At 45.1% G+C, this 22491-nt stretch overlaps 1 protein-coding gene and 1 pseudogene across 1 annotated transcript; one reads left to right on the plus strand and one right to left on the minus strand.

Annotated features, from left to right (window-relative positions):
* Positions 1-367: 367 nt before the first annotated feature.
* LOC115183186 (apolipoprotein A-IV-like) lies at positions 368-1784 on the minus strand (annotated as a pseudogene).
* Positions 1785-5597: 3813 nt separating this feature from the next.
* Positions 5598-7436, plus strand: LOC115183193 (apolipoprotein A-IV). Its single transcript, XM_029744535.1, has 4 exons — positions 5598-5697; positions 5807-5860; positions 6064-6214; positions 6585-7436. Exons 2-4 carry the CDS (start codon positions 5821-5823, stop codon positions 7159-7161), a joined length of 768 nt encoding a protein of 255 aa, XP_029600395.1. The 5' UTR covers positions 5598-5697; positions 5807-5820; the 3' UTR covers positions 7162-7436.
* Positions 7437-22491: the final 15055 nt, after the last annotated feature.

Genomic DNA, 22491 nt, shown 5'->3' on the forward strand with positions numbered 1-22491 from the left:
GGGCATATGCGTATTTTGAGTAGAGATGACTGGATCAGTGGCATACAGTCTTCCCTGTGGCTCAGTTGGTAGAGCATGGTGTGTGCAATGCCAGGGTTGTGGGTTTGATTCCCATGGGGGGCCAGTACAAAAAAAAAAAATGCATGAAATGTATGCATTCACAACTGTAAGTTGCTCTGGATAAGAGTGTCTGCTAAATGACAAAAATCTACATGCAACCAGTCTTATTGGACAATGTATTATTTGTATGTCCTAATATGACTTTCCACCTCATACCCTTATCACCACATTATACTTTGGGGAAGCAGCTTAAATTATTTAAATTAGCATCGTAGACATGATACATCAGACACAATACATTTAAGTAATGTTTAGTTTTGCTTTTTATTTCTATAAATTAAGAATACAACACCAATATGGCACAGTCAATGACCAACCTTCAGATAACAAACAAACAAAATACAAAGATGTCATTGACTCATCAGAGCCAATTCAGTTCATACAAAATACAGAATGGACCTCATCTGCATTACCAAGTTCATCTTTGTAAACTCTCCCTCATTCTATTGGCAATGGTGGCATGTTCTAAGGCTTTGAAGGGAGAATACAGTCTTCAAAAGGGCAAGAGTAGTCCGTTGGAGGAAAGTGTTTGTGATTTAGTTGGTGTTGGTGAAGGCCTGGTAGAGGGCAGTAAGCTGGGCCTTCAGGTCCTGGGCGTAGGGGTCCAGCTTGTCCTTCAGGTCCTCAGCATAGGGGGCTAGGCTCTGCTGCACCATCTGAGCTCTGGTGGTCAGCTGGCTCTGGAGGTTCTCGGCCAGGGGGGCCACACTCTTCTGGAAGTCCTGCAGGCGCAGGTCCACTTTCTGCTTCAGCTCATCTGTGTAGGGACCCAGCTGGGACTGCATCTCCTTCACACTCTGCTCCAGACTCCCCTTCAGCTCCTCACTCTTCTGGAGCAGGGTGGCCCTCAGGGCCTCGGAGTCCAGGGACTCTGCGTAAGGGGCCAGATCCTATTTCAGCTGCTCCACTCTCTGCTGGACTTGTGTCTTGATCTCCTCCGCGTAGGGCTCCAGTTTCCCCTTGACGCTGCCCAGGTCCTGCTCCAGATGCTCTCTCAGCACCTCAGCTTCCTGGGTAATCTTGGTCATCAGGTCCTTGGCTGCAGGGGGAAGCTGCTCCTGCAGGGAGATGGCGTATTGGCTGGCCACATCAGCACTCTCTGTGATACGGTCACTGCAGAAGAGGAGAGGAGAGGGGGGTCAGTTCAGGTCCCCATCCTAGTAATATGAGCGATTCGACTATAGACATTCCACACGTTATGACAACTACATCACAGATCACATTACTTACTTGACATCCTGTCCCAGCTGAGACTTCCTGATCATCTGGACGGTGTCGTCGGCCGTTTGCGTTGCCTTGGTGACGTAGTCCCAGAAGGCATCTGTAAGCTGCTCCAGCTGTGGCTTAGGCTCATCAGCGTAGAACAGGTTAGCGTGGCAGCCTGTTGGGGTGTAGCAGAAGAGTTTGTTGTGGTGAAACAACTAGTTATGCATGGCAGCCTGTTGGCGGCATTAAGGTATCTAGAAAATTATACTCCCTCTGCTATGGTTGTTATTATTGACTATTGACTTAAAATTAATTTGGTAGATTGATGGGATGTATTATGTTGCTGTACTTCAGCTCTATAAATTTCACTTATAATCTGAAATATTCTTGTATCCCACTCACCAGTGAATACAGCCAGAGCGAGGACCACAATGACCTTCATGACTCTCAATCAGATTCTGTGAAATAAAGCAACAATCACTTAAAACATTGTAATCCACCAGATAAAAACCAATATAGAATCCTATCAAATAATATCATGGACTTGTAGAATCCAGTTTACCGTCTTTGTGTATGAGTGTGTTGGTGTATCTCTGAGTCCAGTCTGCAGTGACTAGTTTCAGCCGTGTCCTGGCCTGTATATACAGTGAGCAGGGCAGTAAGGAACACAAAGTCCAAGAGCCAGTGCCTCGCTGTCAGCAGTGCACCACTCAGCACCTGTCTACCTGACCTAGCCCAGTTCTGTCCTGACAACTCACCCTGGACCTGTCCCAATGAACCCCTGGACCAAGAATGCACAGGAGAGCACTGCATTATCATCACCTCTGGGTAAAGTGTCACAAACACAGTTTGGGACATAAAATAGTGGTCAGAGATACTCAGTGAAGACCAATCTCCTGGGACTGCATGCTGATAAACACATCTTGTCTATAGTTTTTCAATGATATGCAGTAGTGATACATGTGCAGCAGGACACTTGTTGTCTTTGCCGTTATACAGGTCTGTTACTGTTAATATCATCTGAGGGTAGATGTGTTGTATTGAGGCTTATGCACTTTTACATACACTAGCCTGTTTCTTTCTCTCAACCATAATGTATATTTGTCTTTATAGATGATGCTACAACTCTACAATGTTGATAGTGAGTATCTGGTTCACACCAGGTCAGTTTCATGGATTTTTCCTTGATGGCACAGAAAGTCTCAGATCGAATCAGCCATTCTCTGAGCCAATCACAGCCATTTCTCAGACATAAATAGCACTTTGTCCAGACAACACCTTCCTTCCAAACTTCATGATATATCAGTCTGATCAGATAGGGTATTGATTTATAGTCAGTTTAAGTTTGATGTCCAGCCAGCTGGCATTGACTCCCAGAATATATTCTATGATATAGTTTTCAGTTTCACTGTGAGGTCATGTGTTCAGCACTTCCATGTGTCAGTTGTCTGACCAAAGTTCATTTGACCCCGGCCCATGCACACTGTGATAGGGTCTAGGGTTAGGGGTCGCATGGGCCCAGTCCATTCATTAGATGTGATTTCACAATAGCTAGTAGATAAGGTATGGTGTCTAGGAATTTATTTGGAATCAATTAAATGTTACAGTACACTTTAATTTTTCTAAGTAAAGCTCCCCTTTTGTCATACTGTAGTTATTCTGTTTAAATGGATAGTGGGTTACTGTGCTATACTGGTAGTTTACCTTGTCATAACCTTGCCCCCAGGTTATTGCGCAAAGAAGTGTCTGGGAACAACATTACCATGTCAAAAAGGTGGATCAGTCTACCCAGAGAATGGCCAGATTGAGAATCTTCACAGCACTCATTCTACATCACTTGAGTTATTCATGATGTCACATCCTGGTAATCTGGAGCTGTGAAGTCAGGAGTTAAGTTCTAAACCTCATATCTGCCCACTGTGCCTTATTACAAACCATCACAGTGCCACTCTATAGAGAGTAGCATAAGGAGAGGGAGTTGCCTGGAATCTACTATTCCCTATGTAACATTCAACACCTCAAATAACCTCTGACCCCAGTGATGACTAATATGTGTGAAGGTTGACACTGCGCTATAGGTTTGCGTTGGCAGTTGAGGTGACACAACCGTTGGGATGCCACCGTTGATGGCTGAACAAACGCCAGGATGTCTATATTTTTAAAAAAAAAATGTATTTTTTTATTTCACCTTTATTTAACCTGGTAGGCTAGTTGCGAAAAAGTTTTCGTTTACAACTGTGACCCGGCCAAGATAAAGCAAAGCAGTGCGACACAAACAACAACACAGAGTTACACATGGAATAAACAACCGTACAGTCAACAACACAATAGAAAAAAAGAAAGTTTATATACAGTGTGTGCAAATGGCGTGAGGAGGTAAGGCAGTAAATAGGCCATAGTAGCGAAGTAATTACAATTTAGCAGATTAACACTGAAGTGATAAATGAGCAGATGATGTGCAAGTAGAGATACTGGTGTGCAAAAGAGCAGAGAAGTAAATAAAAGCAATATGGGGATGAGGTAGGTAGATTGGGTGGGCTATTTACAGATGGACTATATACAGCTGCAGCGATCGGTAAGCTGCTCAGATAGCTGATGTTTAAAGTTAGTGAGGGAAATATAAGTCTCCCGCTTCAGCGATTTTTGCAATTCGTTCCAGTCATTGGCAGCAGAGAACTGGAAGGAAAGGCGGCCACATAGGTGTTGGCTTTGGGGATGACCAGTGAGATATACCGGCTGGAGCGCGTGCTACGGGTGGGTGTTGTTATCATGACCAGTGAGCTGAGATAAGGCAGAGCTTTACCTAGCATAGACTTATAGATGACCTGGAGCCAGTGGGTCTGGCGACGAATATGTAGCGAGGGCCAGCTGACTAGAGCATACAGGTCGCAGTGGTGGGTGGTATAAGGGGCGTTGGTAACAAAACAGATGGCACTGTGATAGACTGCATCCAGTTTGCTGAGTAGAGTATTGGAAGCTATTTTGTAGATGACATCGCTGAAGTCGAGGATCGGTAGGATAGTCAGTTTTACTAGGGTAAATTTGTTGCGAAATAGAAAGCCAATTCTAGATTTGATTTTGGTTTGGAGATGTTTAATATGACTCTGGAAGGAGAGTTTACAGTCTAGCCAGACACCTAGGTATTTGTAGTTGTCCACATATTCTAGGTCAGAACTGTCCAGGGTAGTGATGCTAGTCGGGTGGGCGGGTGCGGGCAGTGATCGGTTGAAAAGTATGCATTTGGTTTTACTAGCGTTTAAGAGCAATTGGAGGCCACGGAAGGAGTGTTGTATGGCATTGAAGCTTGTTTGGAGGTTAGTTAACACAGTGTCCAAAGAAGGGCCAGAAGTATACAGAATGGTGTCGTCTGCGTAGAGGTGGATCAGGGAATCACCCGCAGCAAGAGCGACATCATTGATATATACAGAGAAAAGAGTCGGCCCGAGAATTGAACCCTGTGGTACCCCCATAGAATGAAATCATGTCCAAATTGAAAAGTCAAATGTACTAATGCCAGCATCCGTAGAATCTAGGTAGTATTATATGTGGTTGTGGTCTCATTGCTTGACCTGATTACAAAGTGTCTTTGGTGTGGACATGTTTAAGGTTATCTGCCGGCCATCAGCAGTGAAATACCTTTACCCATTAGTATTACCGTAAGCAGGGGCGCATCTTTGGTTTTCGAAGTGGGGGGGGGGCCATATTTTGGAAATGATTTATATATTTTTTATCTTGTCCGATAAACATTCCAAACAGACTACCCAACCGCTCGGAGACGTCCGCATGGTCCTAAAGCACGCAGTTGCCTCGTTTTGTATCACACTCCAATGATAAAACTGTGGGCAACAAAAATGCAATTTCAGAATGTGGGGGGGACATGTCCCCAGTGAAAGTTGCATCCCTGACTGTAAGTCTTCTCTAGAATGAGACTTTCAGTAGAAGGGTCAAGGTCCATGCACAGTTGTCTAATTAGAATATAACCAATAAAAGGACCATGGTGGTGGTGGGGGAGATTCCCAAAAGAAACATATTGAAGTTCAATCAAAGCAAGGTTAATCAAGTCTGGTCTGTCTATGTTCAGTCTGTCAGGCTCAGAGAGTGAATATGAACATAACAAAATAATGTATTGTCATTGTGATTTGTGTGTGCGTGTGCATGTGTATGTGCATGTCGATATAGTAAGCGAACAGTCATGTGATGACAGCCAGCAAGGAGTTGTAGTAGAAGCAGGAAGAGAGGTGACATGGCAGTAACTCCTGGACTTTGGGCTTTCAGCTACAGCTCTGGTTTCGACTATATATACAGCATGGCACTGGTCTGATAGACACACAGACAGACTGAATACACAGAGATACACCAGGAAAAAAACAGGTGAGGCCAATGCTGAGATTCAAAACAAGGTGTTGAGAAACTGTGATTTTAGGGTTCTAAGATTCAAATGTATTTGAAGTGTAATTGATTAATGATGTTTCTGTTTCAGTGAGAAACGCAAATATGAAGGTGTTGGTGGTGCTTGCAATTGCTATACTCTCTGGTAAGTAACATCTAATGTTACCACAACCATAACTACTCTGTAATTTTTTTTATTTGAAACCTTTGAATGCAACAAGATTATTAGAATCATTATTATTTTAAACTTGGTCTAATTCAAGCTCCTTGAACAGTGTAAGGTCATAAAGTAGGTCAGGTTAAACTAGCAGTTTCACAAGAACTAACTCTACTTCCACACTCCAACAGGTTGCCATGCTAACCTATTCTATGCTGATGAGCCCAAGCCACAGTTGGAGCAGCTGACAGATGCCTTCTGGGACTATGTCGCCAAGGCAACAAAAACTGCCGACGACACCGTCCAGATGATCAGGAAGTCTCAGCTGGGACAGGATGTCAAGTAAGTCATTTGACCTGTGATCTATTGTCATAACATGTTTGTAATGTCTGTAGTGGAAGCCCTCAGAGTACTAGTCACCCGAGTGGTGCAGCGGTATAAGGCACTGCATTGCAGTGCTAGAGGCATCACTACAGACCTGGGTTCGATCCTGGGCTGTATCACAACCGGCTGTGATCGGGAGTCGCATAGGGCGGTGCACAATTGGCCCAGTGTTGTCCAGGTTAGGGGAGGGTTTGTCCGGGGTAGGCCGTCATTGTAAATAAGAATTTGTTCTTAACTGACTTGCCTAGTTACAGTAAGTAAAGTTAAATAAAAATATAATAAATAAATAAAACTAGAATCCTGACCTGACCCCTCTCCTCTCCTGCAGTGACCGTATCACAGAGAGCGCTGATGTGGCCAGCCAATATGCCATCTCCCTTCAGGAGCAGCTTCCTCCTGCAGCCAAGGACCTGATGACCAAGATTACCCAGGAAGCTGAGGTGCTGAGAGAGCGTCTGGAGCAGGACCTGGGCAGCGTCAAGGGGAAACTGGAGCCCTACGCGGAGGAGATCAAGACACAAGTCCAGCAGAGAGTGGAGCAGCTGAAACAGGATCTGGCCCCTTACGCAGAGTCCCTGGACTCCGAGGCCCTGAGGGCCACCCTGCTCCAGAAGAGTGAGGAGCTGAAGGGGAGTCTGGAGCAGAGTGTGAAGGAGATGCAGTCCCAGCTGGGTCCCTACACAGATGAGCTGAAGCAGAAAGTGGACCTGCGCCTGCAGGACTTCCAGAAGAGTGTGGCCCCCCTGGCAGAGAACCTCCAGAGCCAGCTGACCACCAGAGCTCAGATGGTGCAGCAGAGCCTAGCCCCCTATGCTGAGGACCTCAAGGACAAGCTGGACCCCTATGCCCAGGACCTGAAGGCCCAGCTTACTGCCCTCTACCAGGCCTTCACCAACACCAACTAAATGGCCCAAACCAACACCACTCCTTGATCCTCTGAAACATTTTGAGTGATTCTGTCATACCCTGAACTGCACTGTAAAACATGGAAATTAAACTGGGCATATGCCCAGAACATCATATTTATTATTATTTAGTGCAGGGTGAGAAATATAAACCAAACATTCACACTCAAATATTTATGTGTTTGTTTTTACCTTGTTAAATGTTGAATAATGTCAACTTTTTATAATTTCATTAATTTTTTAAGAAAAATAAAGCTATTGCAGTTATGAACATATGCAAGATTGTTCCCTCATTCATTTAAATGCTAATAGTCAATTATATTATATTCCCTTTAAGTTCATTACACTCCAATTACACATGCAATATGTCACTCAAGGACACAGGAAAAGTCACAACTATGGCTGTCTCTGAGTGTCTCTCTCTCTCTGAGTCTCTCTCTCTCTCTGCGTCTCTCTCTGCGTCTCTCTCTGCGTCTCTCTCTGCGTCTCTCTCTCTCTCTCTCTCTCTCTCTCTCTCTCTCTCTCTCTCTCTCTCTCTCTCTCTCTCTCTCTCTCTCTCTCTCTCTCTCTCTCTCTCTCTCTCTCTGTGTGTCTCTCTCTGTGTGGCTCTCTCTGTGTCGCTCTCTCTCTCTCTTTTAGCAACACAAATACTTGTGTTGAGCGTGTGAAATCAAATCAAAGTTTATTTGTCACGTGCGCCGAATACAACAGGTGTAGACCTTACAGTGAAATGCTTACATACAGGCTCTAACCAATAGTGCAAAAAATGTATTAGGTGAACAATAGGTAGGTAAAGAAATAAAACAACAGTAAAAAGACAGGCTATATACAGTAGCGAGGCTATAAAAGTAGCGAGTCCGGGTAGCCATTTGATTACCTGTTCAGGAGTCTTATGGCTTGGGGGTAAAAACATTTGAGAAGCCTTTTTGTCCTAGACTTAGCACTCCGGTACCGCTTGCCATGCGGTAGTACAGCGAACAGTCTATGACTGGGGTGGCTGGGGTCTTTGACAATTTTTAGGGCCTTCCTCTGACATCGCCTGGTGTTGAGGTCCTAGACGGCAGGCAGCTTAGCCCCAGTGATGTACTGTGCCGTACACACTACCCTCTGTAGTGCCTTGCGGTCAGAGGCCGAGCAATTGCCGTAACAGGCAGTGATGCAACCAGTCAGGATGCTCTCGATGTTGCAGCTGTAGAACTTTTTGAGGATCTCAGGACCAATGTCAAATCAGTTTAGTTTCCTGAGGGGGAATATGCTTTGTCATGCCCTCTTCACGACTGTCTTGGTGTGTTTGGACCATTCTAGTTTGTTGTTGATGTGGACACCAAGGAACTTGAAGATCTCAACATGCTCCACTACAGCCCCGTCGATGAGAATGGGGGCGTGCTCGGTCCTCCTTTTCCTGTAGTCCACAATCATCTCCTTTGTCTTGGTTACGTTGAGGGATAGGTTGTTATTCTGGCACCACCTGGCCAGGTCTCTGACCTCCTCCCTATAGGCTGTCTCGTCGTTGTCGGTGATCAGGCCTACCACTGTTGTGTCATCTGCAAACTTAATGATGGTGTTGGAGTCGTGCCTGGCCACGTAGTCGTGGGTGAACAGGGAGTGCAGGAGGGGACTGAGCACGCACCCCTGGGGAGCTCCAGTGTTGAGGATCAGCATGGCAGATGTGTTGCTACCTACCCTCACCACCTGGGGGTGGCCCGTCAGGAAGTCCAGGATCCAGTTGGAGAGGGAGGTGTTTAGTCCCAGGATCCTTAGCTTAGTGATGAGCTTTGAGGGTACTATGGTGTTGAACGCTGGGCTGTAGTCAATGAATAGCATTCTCACATAAGTGTTCCTTTTGTCCAGGTGGGAAATGGCAGTGTGGAGTGCAATAGAGATTGCATCATCTATGGATCTGTTTGGGCGGTATGCAAATTGGAGTGGGTTTAGGGTTTCTGGGATAATGGTGTTGATGTGAGCCATTACCAACCTTTCAAAGCACTTCATGGCTACGGACGTGAGTGCTACGGGTGTGTAGTCATTTAGGCAGATTGCCTTTGTGTTCTTGGGCACAGGGACTATGGTGGTCTGCTTGAAACATGTTGGTATTACAGACTCAATCAGGGACATGTTGAAAATATCAGTGAAGACACCTGTCAGTTGGTCAGCACATGCCCGGAGCACACGTCCTGGTAATCTGTCTGGCCCCGCAGCCTTGTGTATGTTGACCTGTTTAAAGGTCTTACTCACGTCGGCTACGGAGAGCGTGATCACACAGTCGTCCGGAACAGCTGACGCTCTCATGCATGCCTCAGTGTTGCTTGCCTCAAAGCGAGCATAGAAGTGATTTAGCTCGTCTGGTAGGCTCGTGTCCCTGGGCAGCTCGCGGCTGTGCTTCCCTTTGTAAATCAAATCAAATTTATTTATATAGCCCTTCGTACATCAGCTGAAATCTCAAAGTGCTGTACAGAAACCCAGCCTAAAACCCCAAACAGCAAGCAATGCATGTGAAAGAAGCACGGTGGCTGGGAAAAACTCCCTAGGAAAAACTCCTGAGAAAGGCCAAAAACCTAGGAAGAAACCTAGAGAGGAACCAGGCTAAGAGGGGTGGCCAGTCCTCTTCTGGCTGTGCCGGGTGGATATTATAACAGAACATGGTCAAGATGTTAAAATGTTCGTAAATGACCAGCATGGTCAAATAATAATAATCATAGTAATTGTCGAGGGTGCAACAAGCACGTCCGGTGAACAGGTCAGGGTTCCGTAGCCGCAGGCAGAACAGTTGAAACTGGAGCAGCAGCATGGCCAGGTGGACTGGGGACAGCAAGGAGTCATCATGCCAGGTAGTCCTGAGGCATGGTCCTAGGGCTCAGGTCCTCCGAGAGAAAGAAAGAAAGAGAGAAAGAGAGAATTAGAGAGAGCATATTTACATTCACACAGGACACCGGATAAGACAAGAGAATATTCCAGATGTAACAGACTGACCCTAGCCCCCCGACACATAAACTACTGCAGCATAAATACTGGAGGCTGAGACAGGAGGGATCAGAAGACACTGTGGCCCCATCCGATGATACCCCCGGACAGGGCCAAACAGGCAGGATATAACCCCACCCACTTTGCCAAAGCACAGCCCCCACACCACTAGAGGGATATCTACAACCACCAACTTACCGTCCGAAGACAAGGCCGAGTATAGCCCACAAAGATCTCCGCCACGGCACAACCCAAGGGGGGGGCGCCAACCCAGACAGGAAGACCACGTCAGTGGCTCAACCTACTCAAGTGACGCACCCCTCCCATGGACGGCATGGAAGAACACCAGTAAGTCAGTGACTCAGCCCCTGTAAAAGGGTTAGAGGCAGAGAATCACAGTGGGAAGAGGGGAACCGACAAGGCAGAGACAGCAAGGGCGGTTCGTTGCTCCAGCCTTTCCGTTCACCTTCACACTCCTGGGCCAGACTATACTTAATCATAGGACCTACTGAAGAGATAAGTCTTCAGTAAAGACTTAAAGGTTGAGACTGAGTCTGCGTCTCTCACATGGGTAGGCAGACCATTCCATAAAAATGGAGCTCTATAGGAGAAAGCCCTACCTCCAGCCGTTTGCTTAGAAATTCTAGGGACAATTAGGAGGCCTGCGTCTTGTGACCGTAGCGTACGTGTAGGTATGTACGGCAGGACCAAATCGGAAAGATAGGTAGGAGCAAGCCCATGTAATGCTTTGTAGGTTAGCAGTAAAACCTTGAAATCAGCCCTTGCCTTAACAGGAAGCCAGTGTAGGGAGGCTAGCACTGGAGTAATATGATCAAATTTTTTGGTTCTAGTCAGGATTCTAGCAGCCGTATTTAGCACTAACTGAAGTTTGTTTAGTGCTTTATCCGGGTAGCCGGAAAGTAGAGCATTGCAGTAGTCGAGCCTAGAAGTAACAAAAGCATGGATTAATTTTTCTGCGTCATTTTTGGACAGAAAGTTTCTGATTTTTGCAATGTTACGTAGATGGAAAAAAGCTGTCCTTGAAGCAGTCTTGATATGTTCTTCAAAAGAGAGATCAGGGTCCAGAGTAACGCCGAGGTCCTTCACAGTTTTATTTGAGACGACTGTACAACCATCCAGATTAATTGTCAGATTCAACAGAAGATCTCTTTGTTTCTTGGGACCTAGGACAAGCATCTCTGTTTTGTCCGAGTTTAAAAGTAGAAAATTTGCAGCCATCCACTTCCTTATGTCTGAAACACAGGCTTCTAGCGAGGGCAATTTTGGGGCTTCACCATGTTTCATTGAAATGTACAGCTGTGTGTCGTCCGCATAGCAGTGAAATTTAACATTATGTTTTCGAATGACATCCCCAAGAGGTAAAATATATAGTGAAAACAATAGTGGTCCTAGAACGGAACCTTGAGGAACACCGAAATTTACAATTGATTTGTCAGAGGACGAACCATTCACAGAGACAAACTGATATCTTTCCGACAGATAAGATCTAAACCAGGCCAGAACTTGTCCATGTAGACCAATTTGGGTTTCCAATCTCTCCAAAAGAATGTGGTGATCGATGGTATCAAAAGCGGCACTAAGATCTAGGAGCATGAGGACAGATGGAGAGCCTCGGTCTGACGTCATTAAAAGGTCATTTACCACCTTCACAAGTGCAGTCTCAGTGCTATGATGGGGTCTAAAACCAGACTGAAGCGTTTCGTATACATTGTTTGTCTTCAGGAAGGCAGTGAGTTGCTGCGCAACAACTTTTTCTAAAATTTTTGAGAGGAATGCAAGATTCGATATAGGCCGATAGTTTTTTATAATTTCTGGGTCAAGATTCGGCTTTTTCAAAAGAGGCTTTATTACTGCCACTTTTAGTGAGCTTGGTACACATCCGGTGGATAGAGAGCCGTTTATTATGTTCAACATAGGAGGGCCAAGCACAGGAAGCAGCTCTTTCAGTAGTTTAGTTGGAATAGGGTCCAGTATGCAGCTTGAGGGTTTGGAGGCCATGATTATTTTCATCATTATGTCAAGAGATATAGTACTAAAACACTTTAGTATCTCCCTTGATCCTAGGTCCTGGCAGAGTTGTGCAGACTCAGGACAATGGAGCCCTGGAGGAATACCCAGATTTAAAGAGGAGTCCGTAATTTGCTTTCTAATGATCATGATCTTTTCCTCAAAGAAGTTCATACATTTATTACTGCTGAAGTGAAAGCCATCCTCCATTTGCGAATGCTGCTTTTTAGTTAGCTTTGCGACAGTGTCAAAAAGAAATTTCGGATTGTTCTTATTTTCCTCAATTAAGTTGGAAAAATAGGATGATCGTGCAGCAGTGAGGGCTCTTCGATACTGCACGGTACTGTCTTTCCAAGCTAGTCGGAAGACTTCCAGTTTAGTGTGGCGCCATTTCCGTTCCAATTTTCTGGAAGCTTGCCTCAGAGCTCGTGTATTTTCTGTATACCAGGGAGCTAGTTTCTTATGACAGATGTTTTTAATTTTTAGGGGTGCAACTGCATCTAGGGTATTGCGCAAGGTTAAATTGAGTTCCTCGGTTAGGTGGTTAACTGATTCTTGTCCTCTGACGTCCTTGGGTAGGCAGAGGGAGTCTGGAAGGGCATCAAGGAATCTTTGGGTTGTCTGAGAATTTATAGCACGACTTTTAATCTTCCTTGGTTGGGGTCTGAGCAGATTATTTGTTGCAATTGTAAACGCAATAAAATGGTGGTCCGATAATCCAGGATTATGAGGAAAAACATTAAGATCCACAACATTTATTCCATGGGACAAAACTAGGTCCAGAGTATGACTGTGGCAGTGAGTAGGTCCAGAGACATGTTGGACAAAACCCACTGAGTCGATGATGGCTCCGAAAGCCTTTTGGAGTGGGTCTGTGGACTTTTCCATGTGAATGTTAAAGTCACCAAAAATTAGAATATTATCTGCTATGACTACAAGATCCGATAGGAATTCAGGGAACTCAGTAAGGAACACTGCATATGGCCCAGGAGGCCTGTAAACAGTAGCTATAAAAAGTGATTGAGTAGGCTGCATAGATTTCATGACTAGAAGCTCAAAAGACGAAAACGTCATAGTTTTTTTTTTTGTAAATTGAAATTTGCTATCGTAAATGTTAGCAACACCTCCGCCTTTGCCGGATGCACGGGGGGTATGGTCACTAGTGTAACCAGGGGGTGAGGCCTGGTTACACTAGTGATCTGGAGCATCACAACTTGTTTCCGGTCACAACTTGTTTCCGGTCACAACTTGCAGACTTGTTTACGCTGTTGTGCGTTTTTGTTGCCGTTTTTACTTTGCTACCTGACGGTTTTTACTTTTTCATTACCGTATATTTTTACTTTTTCCCTCACTCAACTTTTTTTTCATTCAACTCTCCTACCCCGGAGGTTTTATCTGGACATGGTTCGTCAGGACTTCAAACAGCCGAAGCTAAGTAACATTAACATGATGCCTTCTAATTGCAGTCGTTGTACTCATAATATACAGGAGAACGATCGCCTTACGGCAAGGATAGCTGTGCTGCAAGCCCAGCTTCAGACGCAATCGTTAGGCAAGGGTCATTTCAGTGTAGGAAAGGATGAAACAGCGTCTGTGCCACCAGCAAGTACAGATAGTAACGTTAGTATAAACCCCCTCGCACGGTCCCCGCAGCCGGACATCTTTCTCATGGCTTCTGGAGGGAAACGCTGTAGGAATGCTCAACCGGTGTCGCTTATTCAGCCGACAGAAACTTTCAACCGGTTCTCCCCGTTAAGCGGGTCGGAGTCGGAGGCCGAGACTTCTCTGGTCTCTGCTCCTCCCGTTGTGGGGTCTGAGACGCCGACGGCTCCCACCATTAGCTCTGACAAATTGAAAACCCTAGTCATTGGCGACTCCATTACCCGCAGTATTAGACTTAAAACTAATCATCCAGCGATCATACACTGTTTACCAGGGGGCAGGGCTACCGACGTTAAGGCTAATCTAAAGACGGTGCTGGCTAAAGCTAAAACTGGCGAGTGTAGAGAGTATAGAGATATTGTTATCCACGTCGGCACCAACGATGTTAGGATGAAACAGTCAGAGGTCACCAAGCGCAATATAGCTTCAGCGTGTAAATCAGCTAGAAAGATGTGTCGGCATCGAGTAATTGTCTCTGGCCCCCTCCCAGTTAGGGGGAGTGATGAGCTCTACAGCAGAGTCTCACAACTCAATCGCTGGATGAAAACTGTTTTCTGCCCCTCCCAAAAGATAGAATTTGTAGATAACTGGCCCTCTTTCTGGGATTCACCCACAAACAGGACCAAGCCTGGCCTGCTGAGGAGTGACGGACTCCATCCTAGCTGGAGGGGTGCTCTCATCTTATCTACGAACATAGACAGGGCTCTAACTCCTCTAGCTCCACAATGAAATAGGGTGCAGGCCAGGCAACAGGCTGTTAGCCAGCCTGCCAGCTTAGTGGAGTCTGCCACTAGCACAGTTAGCGTAGTCAGCTCAGCTTTCCCCATTGAGACCGTGTCTGTGCCTCGATCTTGGTTGGGCAAAATTAAAAATGGCGGTGTTCGCTTCAGTAATCTTACTAGTATAAAGACCTCCTCCATTCCTGCCATTATTGAAAGAGATTGTGATACTTCACATCTCAAAATTGGGTTACTTAATGTTAGATCCCTCACTTCCAAGGCAGTTATAGTCAATGAACTAATCACTGATCATAATCTTGATGTGATTGGCCTGACTGAAACATGGCTTAAGCCTGATGAATTTACTGTGTTAAATGAGGCCTCACCCCCTGGTTACACTAGTGACCAAACCCCCCGTGCATCCGGCAAAGGCGGAGGTGTTGCTAACATTTACGATAGCAAATTTCAATTTACAAAAAAAAAACAATGACGTTTTCGTCTTTTGAGCTTCTAGTCATGAAATCTATGCAGCCTACTCAATCACTTTTTATAGCTACTGTTTACAGGCCTCCTGGGCCATATGCAGTGTTCCTTACTGAGTTCCCTGAATTCCTATCGGATCTTGTAGTCATAGCAGATAATATTCTAATTTTTGGTGACTTTAACATTCACATGGAAAAGTCCACAGACCCACTCCAAAAGGCTTTCGGAGCCATCATCGACTCAGTGGGTTTTGTCCAACATGTCTCTGGACCTACTCACTGCCACAGTCATACTCTGGACCTAGTTTTGTCCCATGGAATAAATGTTGTGGATCTTAATGTTTTTCCTCATAATCCTGGATTATCGGACCACCATTTTATTGCGTTTACAATTGCAACAAATAATCTGCTCAGACCCCAACCAAGGAAGATTAAAAGTCGTGCTATAAATTCTCAGACAACCCAAAGATTCCTTGATGCCCTTCCAGACTCCCTCTGCCTACCCAAGGACGTCAGAGGACAAGAATCAGTTAACCACCTAACCGAGGAACTCAATTCAACCTTGCGCAATACCCTAGATGCAGTTGCACCCCTAAAAATTAAAAACATCTGTCATAAGAAACTAGCTCCCTGGTATACAGAAAATACACGAGCTCTGAAGCAAGCTTCCAGAAAATTGGAACGGAAATGGCGCCACACTAAACTGGAAGTCTTCCGACTAGCTTGGAAAGACAGTACCGTGCAGTATCAAAGAGCCCTCACTGCTGCACGATCATCCTATTTTTCCAACTTAATTGAGGAAAATAAGAACAATCCGAAATTTCTTTTTGACACTGTCGCAAAGCTAACTAAAAAGCAGCATTCGCAAATGGAGGATGGCTTTCACTTCAGCAGTAATAAATTTATGAACTTTTTTGAGGAAAAGATCATGATCATTAGAAAGCAAATTACGGACTCATCTTTAAATCTGGGTATTCCTCCAGGGCTTCATTGTCCAGAGTCTGCACAACTCTGCCAGGACCTTGGCTCAAGGGAGATACTAAAGTGTTTTAGTACTATATCTCTTGACACCATGATGAAAATAATCATGGCCTCCAAACCCTCAAGCTGCATACTGGACCCTATTCCAACTAAACTACTGAAAGAGCTGCTTCCTGTGCTTGGCCCTCCTATGTTGAACATAATAAACGGCTCTCTATCCACCGGATGTGTACCAAGCTCACTAAAAGTGGCAGTAATAAAGCCTCTCTTGAAAAAGCCGAATCTTGACCCAGAAATTATAAAAAACTATCGGCCTATATCGAATCTTCCATTCCTCTCAAAAATTTTAGAAAAAGTTGTTGCGCAGCAACTCACTGCCTTCCTGAAGACAAACAATGTATACGAAACGCTTCAGTCTGGTTTTAGACCCCATCATAGCACTGAGACTGCACTTGTGAAGGTGGTAAATGACCTTTTAATGACGTCAGACCGAGGCTCTGCATCTGTCCTCGTGCTCCTAGATCTTAGTGCCGCTTTTGATACCATCGATCACCACATTCTTTTGGAGAGATTGGAAACCCAAATTGGTCTACATGGACAAGTTCTGGCCTGGTTTAGATCTTATCTGTCGGAAAGATATCAGTTTGTCTCTGTGAATGGTTCGTCCTCTGACAAATCAATTGTAAATTTCGGTGTTCCTCAAGGTTCCGTTCTAGGACCACTATTGTTTTCACTATATATTTTACCTCTTGGGGATGTCATTCGAAAACATAATGTTAAATTTCACTGCTATGCGGACGACACACAGCTGTACATTTCAATGAAACATGGTGAAGCCCCAAAATTGCCCTCGCTAGAAGCCTGTGTTTCAGACATAAGGAAGTGGATGGCTGCAGATTTTCTACTTTTAAACTCGGACAAAACAGAGATGCTTGTCCTAGGTCCCAAGAAACAAAGAGATCTTCTGTTGAATCTGACAATTAATCTGGATGGTTGTACAGTCGTCTCAAATAAAACTGTGAAGGACCTCGGCGTTACTCTGGACCCTGATCTCTCTTTTGAAGAACATATCAAGACTGCTTCAAGGACAGCTTTTTTCCATCTACGTAACATTGCAAAAATCAGAAACTTTCTGTCCAAAAATGACGCAGAAAAATTAATCCATGCTTTTGTTACTTCTAGGCTCGACTACTGCAATGCTCTACTTTCCGGCTACCCGGATAAAGCACTAAACAAACTTCAGTTAGTGCTAAATACGGCTGCTAGAATCCTGACTAGAACCAAAAAATTTGATCATATTACTCCAGTGCTAGCTTCCCTACACTGGCTTCCTGTTAAGGCAAGGGCTGATTTCAAGGTTTTACTGCTAACCTACAAAGCATTACATGGGCTTGCTCCTACGTATCTTTCCGATTTGGTCCTGCCGTACATACCTACACGTACGCTACGGTCACAAGACGCAGGCCTCCTAATTGTCCCTAGAATTTCTAAGCAAACGGCTGGAGGTAGGGCTTTCTCCTATAGAGCTCCATTTTTATGGAATGGTCTGCCTACCCATGTGAGAGACGCAGACTCAGTCTCAACCTTTAAGTCTTTACTGAAGACTTATCTCTTCAGTAGGTCCTATGATTAAGTATAGTCTGGCCCAGGAGTGTGAAGGTGAACGGAAAGGCTGGAGCAACGAACCGCCCTTGCTGTCTCTGCCTTGTCGGTTCCCCTCTTCCCACTGGGATTCTCTGCCTCTAACCCTTTTACAGGGGCTGAGTCACTGACTTACTGGTGTTCTTCCATGCCGTCCATGGGAGGGGTGCGTCACTTGAGTAGGTTGAGCCACTGACGTGGTCTTCCTGTCTGGGTTGGCGCCCCCCCCCTTGGGTTGTGCCGTGGCGGACATCTTTGTGGGCTATACTCGGCCTTGTCTTCGGACGGTAAGTTGGTGGTTGTAGATATCCCTCTAGTGGTGTGGGGGCTGTGCTTTGGCAAAGTGGGTGGGGTTATATCCTGCCTGTTTGGCCCTGTCCGGGGGTATCATCGGATGGGGCCACAGTGTCTTCTGATCCCTCCTGTCTCAGCCTCCAGTATTTATGCTGCAGTAGTTTATGTGTCGGGGGGCTAGGGTCAGTCTGTTACATCTGGAGTATTCTCTTGTCTTATCCAGTGTCCTGTGTGAATGTAAATATGCTCTCTCTAATTCTCTCTTTCTTTCTTTCTTTCTTTCTTTCTCTCGGAGGACCTGAGCCCTAGGACTACCTGGCATGATGACTCCTTGCTGTCCCCAGTCCACCTGGCCATGCTGCTGCTCCAGTTTCAACTGTTCTGCCTGCGGCTACGGAACCCTGACCTGTTCACCGGACGTGCTTGTTGCACCCTCGACAATTACTATGATTATTATTATTTGACCATGCTGGTCATTTACGAACATTTTAACATCTTGACCATGTTCTGTTATAATATCCACCCGGCACAGCCAGAAGAGGACTGGCCACCCCTCATAGCCTGGTTCCTCTCTAGGTTTCTTCCTAGGTTTTTGGCCTTTCTCAGGAGTTTTTCCTAGGGAGTTTTTCCCAGCCACCGTGCTTCTTTCACATGCATTGCTTGCTGTTTGGGGTTTTAGGCTGGGTTTCTGTACAGCACTTTGAGATTTCAGCTGATGTACGAAGGGCTATATATATACATTTGATTTGATTTGATTTGATTCATTTAACACAGTAAATTCATCAGGCTTAAGCCATGTTTCAGTCAGGCCAATCACATCAAGATTATGAACAGTGATTAGTTCATTGACTATAACTGCCTTGGAAGTGAGGGATCTAACATTAAGTAACCCAATTTTGAGATGTGAAGTATCACAATCTCTTTCAATAATGGCAGGAATGGAGGAGGTCTTTATACTAGTAAGATTACTGAAGCGAACACCGCCATTTTTAATTTTGCCCAACCTAGATCGAGGCACAGACACGGTCTCAATGGGGAAAGCTGAGCTGACTACGCTAACTGTGCTAGTGGCAGACTCCACTAAGCTGGCAGGCTGGCTAACAGCCTGTAGTCTGTAATAGTTTACAAGCCCTGCCACATAAGACGAGCGTCGGAGCCAGTGTAGTATGATTCAATCTTAGCCCTGTATTGACGCTTTGCCTGTTTGATGATTCGTCGCAGGGCAAAGCAGGATTTCTTGTAAGCTTCCGGGTTAGAGTCCCACACCTTGAAAGCGGCAGCTCTACCCTTTAGCTCAGTGCGAATGTTGCCTGTAATCAATGGCTTCTGGTTGGGGTATGTACGTACAGTCACTGTGGGGACAATGTCCTCGATGCACTTATTGATAAAGCCAGTGACTGATGTGGTGTACTCCTCAATGCCATCGGAAGAATCCCGGAACATGTTCCAGTCTGTGATAGCAAAACAGTCCTGTAGTTTAGCATCTGCTTCATCTGAGCACTTTTTTTTATAGACCGAGTCACTGGTGCTTCCTGCTTTAATTTTTGCTTGTCAGCAGGAATCAGGAGGATAGAGTTGTGGTCGGATTTACCAAATGGAGGGCGAAGGAGAGCTTTGGGAGGGAGAGCAGGTGATCTAGAATTCTTTTCCCTCTGGTTGCACATTTAACATGTTGATAGAAATTTGGTAGAACTGATTTAAGTTTCCCTGCATTAAAGTCTCCGGTCACTAGGAGCGCCGCCTCTGGATGAGTGGTTTCCTGTTTGCTTATTTCTTTATACAGCTGACTGAGTGTGGTCTTAGTGCCAGCATCTGTCTGTGGTGGTAAATAAACAGCCACGAAAAGTATAGCTGAAAACTCTCTAGGGAAGTAGTGTGGCCTGCAATTTATCATAATATACTCTACTTTAGGTTAACAAAATCTAGAGACTTCCTTAGATTTCGTGCACCAACTGTTGTTTACAAATATGCACAGACCCCCCATGTGACATGAGAAATCTAACAGTTTCTCCTGTAGCACATGATGTATGATAGTAACAACTTGGTGGTCTTTTTGGCATGTTTCCTAAATAGGCTTTTAAAATATGCAATTCATGCATTGAATAAAATTGTTATAATTAAATAAGTAAATAGATTCCTATTAAATGCTAAAGGCATTTCATGCCATGTGGGCATGTTTGCTGGGAGAATATGGGTTTATTTCAGGCCAAGTGAGGGCTGCCTGAGGGCTGCCCACACCAGATATGATGACACTGGGCAAATGCCTTGGGGGCCAACGTGGAGACGATGAGCGAAGGCACATCAGCCAATGTTTGCAGCCTACTTGGGGCCAATATTTTAGCCAATGTGGGCAGCCTAAATGGGGAAAATATTTTAGCCAGTGTGGGCAGCCTACACAGGGCCAATATTTTAGCCAATGTGGGCAGCCTACACGGGGCCAATATTTTAGCCAATGTGAGCAGCCTACACGGGGCCAATATTGTAGCCAATGTGGGCAGCCTACACGGGGCCAATATTTTAGCCCATGTTTGGGGCAGCAGGTAGCCTAGTGGTTAGAGTGTTGGACTAGTAACTGAAAGGTTGCAAGATTGAATCCCTGAGATGACAAGGTAAAAATCTGTCGTTCTGCCCCTGAACAAGGCAGTTAACCCACTGTTCCTAGGCTGTCATTGAAAATAAGAATTTGTTCTTAACTGACTTGCCTAGCTATAAAAAAAAGAAAGAAAATGTTTGCTGGGCAAAATGTTCAGTGTTCCACTTTGGAATGTGCTACAGACAGGTGGGTATTTCTCCTCCCTCTGGCTGGGTCCCCACTGTCTGAGGACACACACACACACGTCACGTCCCCTCCTCCATCCAGCGTGGAGGGGCAGAGTCCACTGACAACAGGACACGTGGGCTTCCCAGTCTTTCCCCCGATAATGAGAAACAACTCACTCAAACATCAAGTGGACAGTACACAAACACACTGTGGAGGGACAAACAGATGTGTGAGGGGGACATGTGGAAGAGAAATCACAGCAGTGAAAATGATAATGAGTCATAGCAGGTTCAGACAGTTTACTCTGCTGATATGAAGCCATCTTAGACAAACCTGCTTAGTGCCTGTCTTCATTTTTTTGTAATCTATTTTTTTTAAACTACCCAATTTCTTTGCTAAGCATAGAGACAACCTTTCCTTGAATATATGCCCACATGATCTCTGACAAGTCAAAGCTACCTGATTCAGAACGAGGGTCTGGCAGGGAAACAAATGCTGATTTCAGATGACACCCTCTCTTGAGGCCGTCTGTCTCCTCCATATTGGTGCCAATATGGGCACCGAGGGGGGATCTGTCTGTTCACACACGCCCATCACTCAGGAGGACACACCACCACAGAGCCAAAAGGCATCGTTAAACCCTGATCAAATGGCCTTTCTCATCCCAACAGAGGAGCGTAGTTTAGAGTAATATACATTATCTCCCTCATCTCATTGACTGTCTATTGAGGAAGACATGACGGCCTATTGAACCATATGATGGGAACTGAGAAGACATTGAGAGGTAGTCAATCAGTGGAAGACACAGGACGGGAGTCTCTTTGAACAAGCTGCGTCTTGCAGCTTATCCCACTATGTTGGTGATGCACAGAATGAGATTGGACATTGTTTTGATGCAGATAAGAGGTTGTTCCAGACAGAATGGCTGTAGTCAGGGATGGTTTGGTTCTGGCATCAGAAGAAGTGGAGATGAGGAGATACTGTGGATAACAAGCACATGTAGATGAGTCATTGTAAATCTCCAACCCTGAAGGCAGTGATTCATTGTGTTGTTTTACCCCAGCATGCCCTTTGATATGACTTGGATCAGACCAGATTTTTTGTAATAAAAGGGCCCTGTACAACAACATCCACATAGCTGGTGTCTTTTTTAATCCCTCCATTTATATGGGTGCTGTTTGTGAGGCATTTCCCTCTTCATAAATGTGTGTGCTAACCAGCTGTTGGGATATGAGGGCAATACCTTTTTTTTATCTGATTAAACTCTGCAGTCTGACTTCAGCTTTCAGGGCTGTCTGATATTTCCTTCAAAATAATAATAGAGTGGCAGTGCTAAGAGCAGCAGTAGGTTAGACTTTCCTGCCACCTGGTGTCAAAGCTGTGATACTGCAAGAGAGATTGAGCGAGAGAGAGAGAGATCTACATCATTACAACACTGTATATAGCCATAACAAGACATTTGAAATGTCTCTATTCCTTCCAAACTTTTGTAAGTGTAATGTTTATTGTTCATTTTTTATTATCTATTTCACTTACCCATCCAAATCCGTCTGTTTAAGGTAGAGATATGTTTTTTTGTTGTTGCATGGGCTGCGTCTCAATATATCGCATCTGCCGTGTTACGTTCCCCAGTTTCTGTTGTGGTTTGTGTATTTTCATGTATGTATTTCAGGAAATGGCTTCCTGAAATACCCCCAAGCAGCTGATTGGTCGGCCCCCATTGCTAATTGGAGAGCTGACCCCGCCCCCTCGTCAGGACGCAGCTGTTTCCAATTACCAACTCCTTCTAAAGCTATATAAG

The sequence above is a fragment of the Salmo trutta genome, chromosome 3 (genome assembly GCF_901001165.1).
Source record: "Salmo trutta chromosome 3, fSalTru1.1, whole genome shotgun sequence".
Lineage (NCBI taxonomy): Eukaryota > Metazoa > Chordata > Actinopteri > Salmoniformes > Salmonidae > Salmo > Salmo trutta.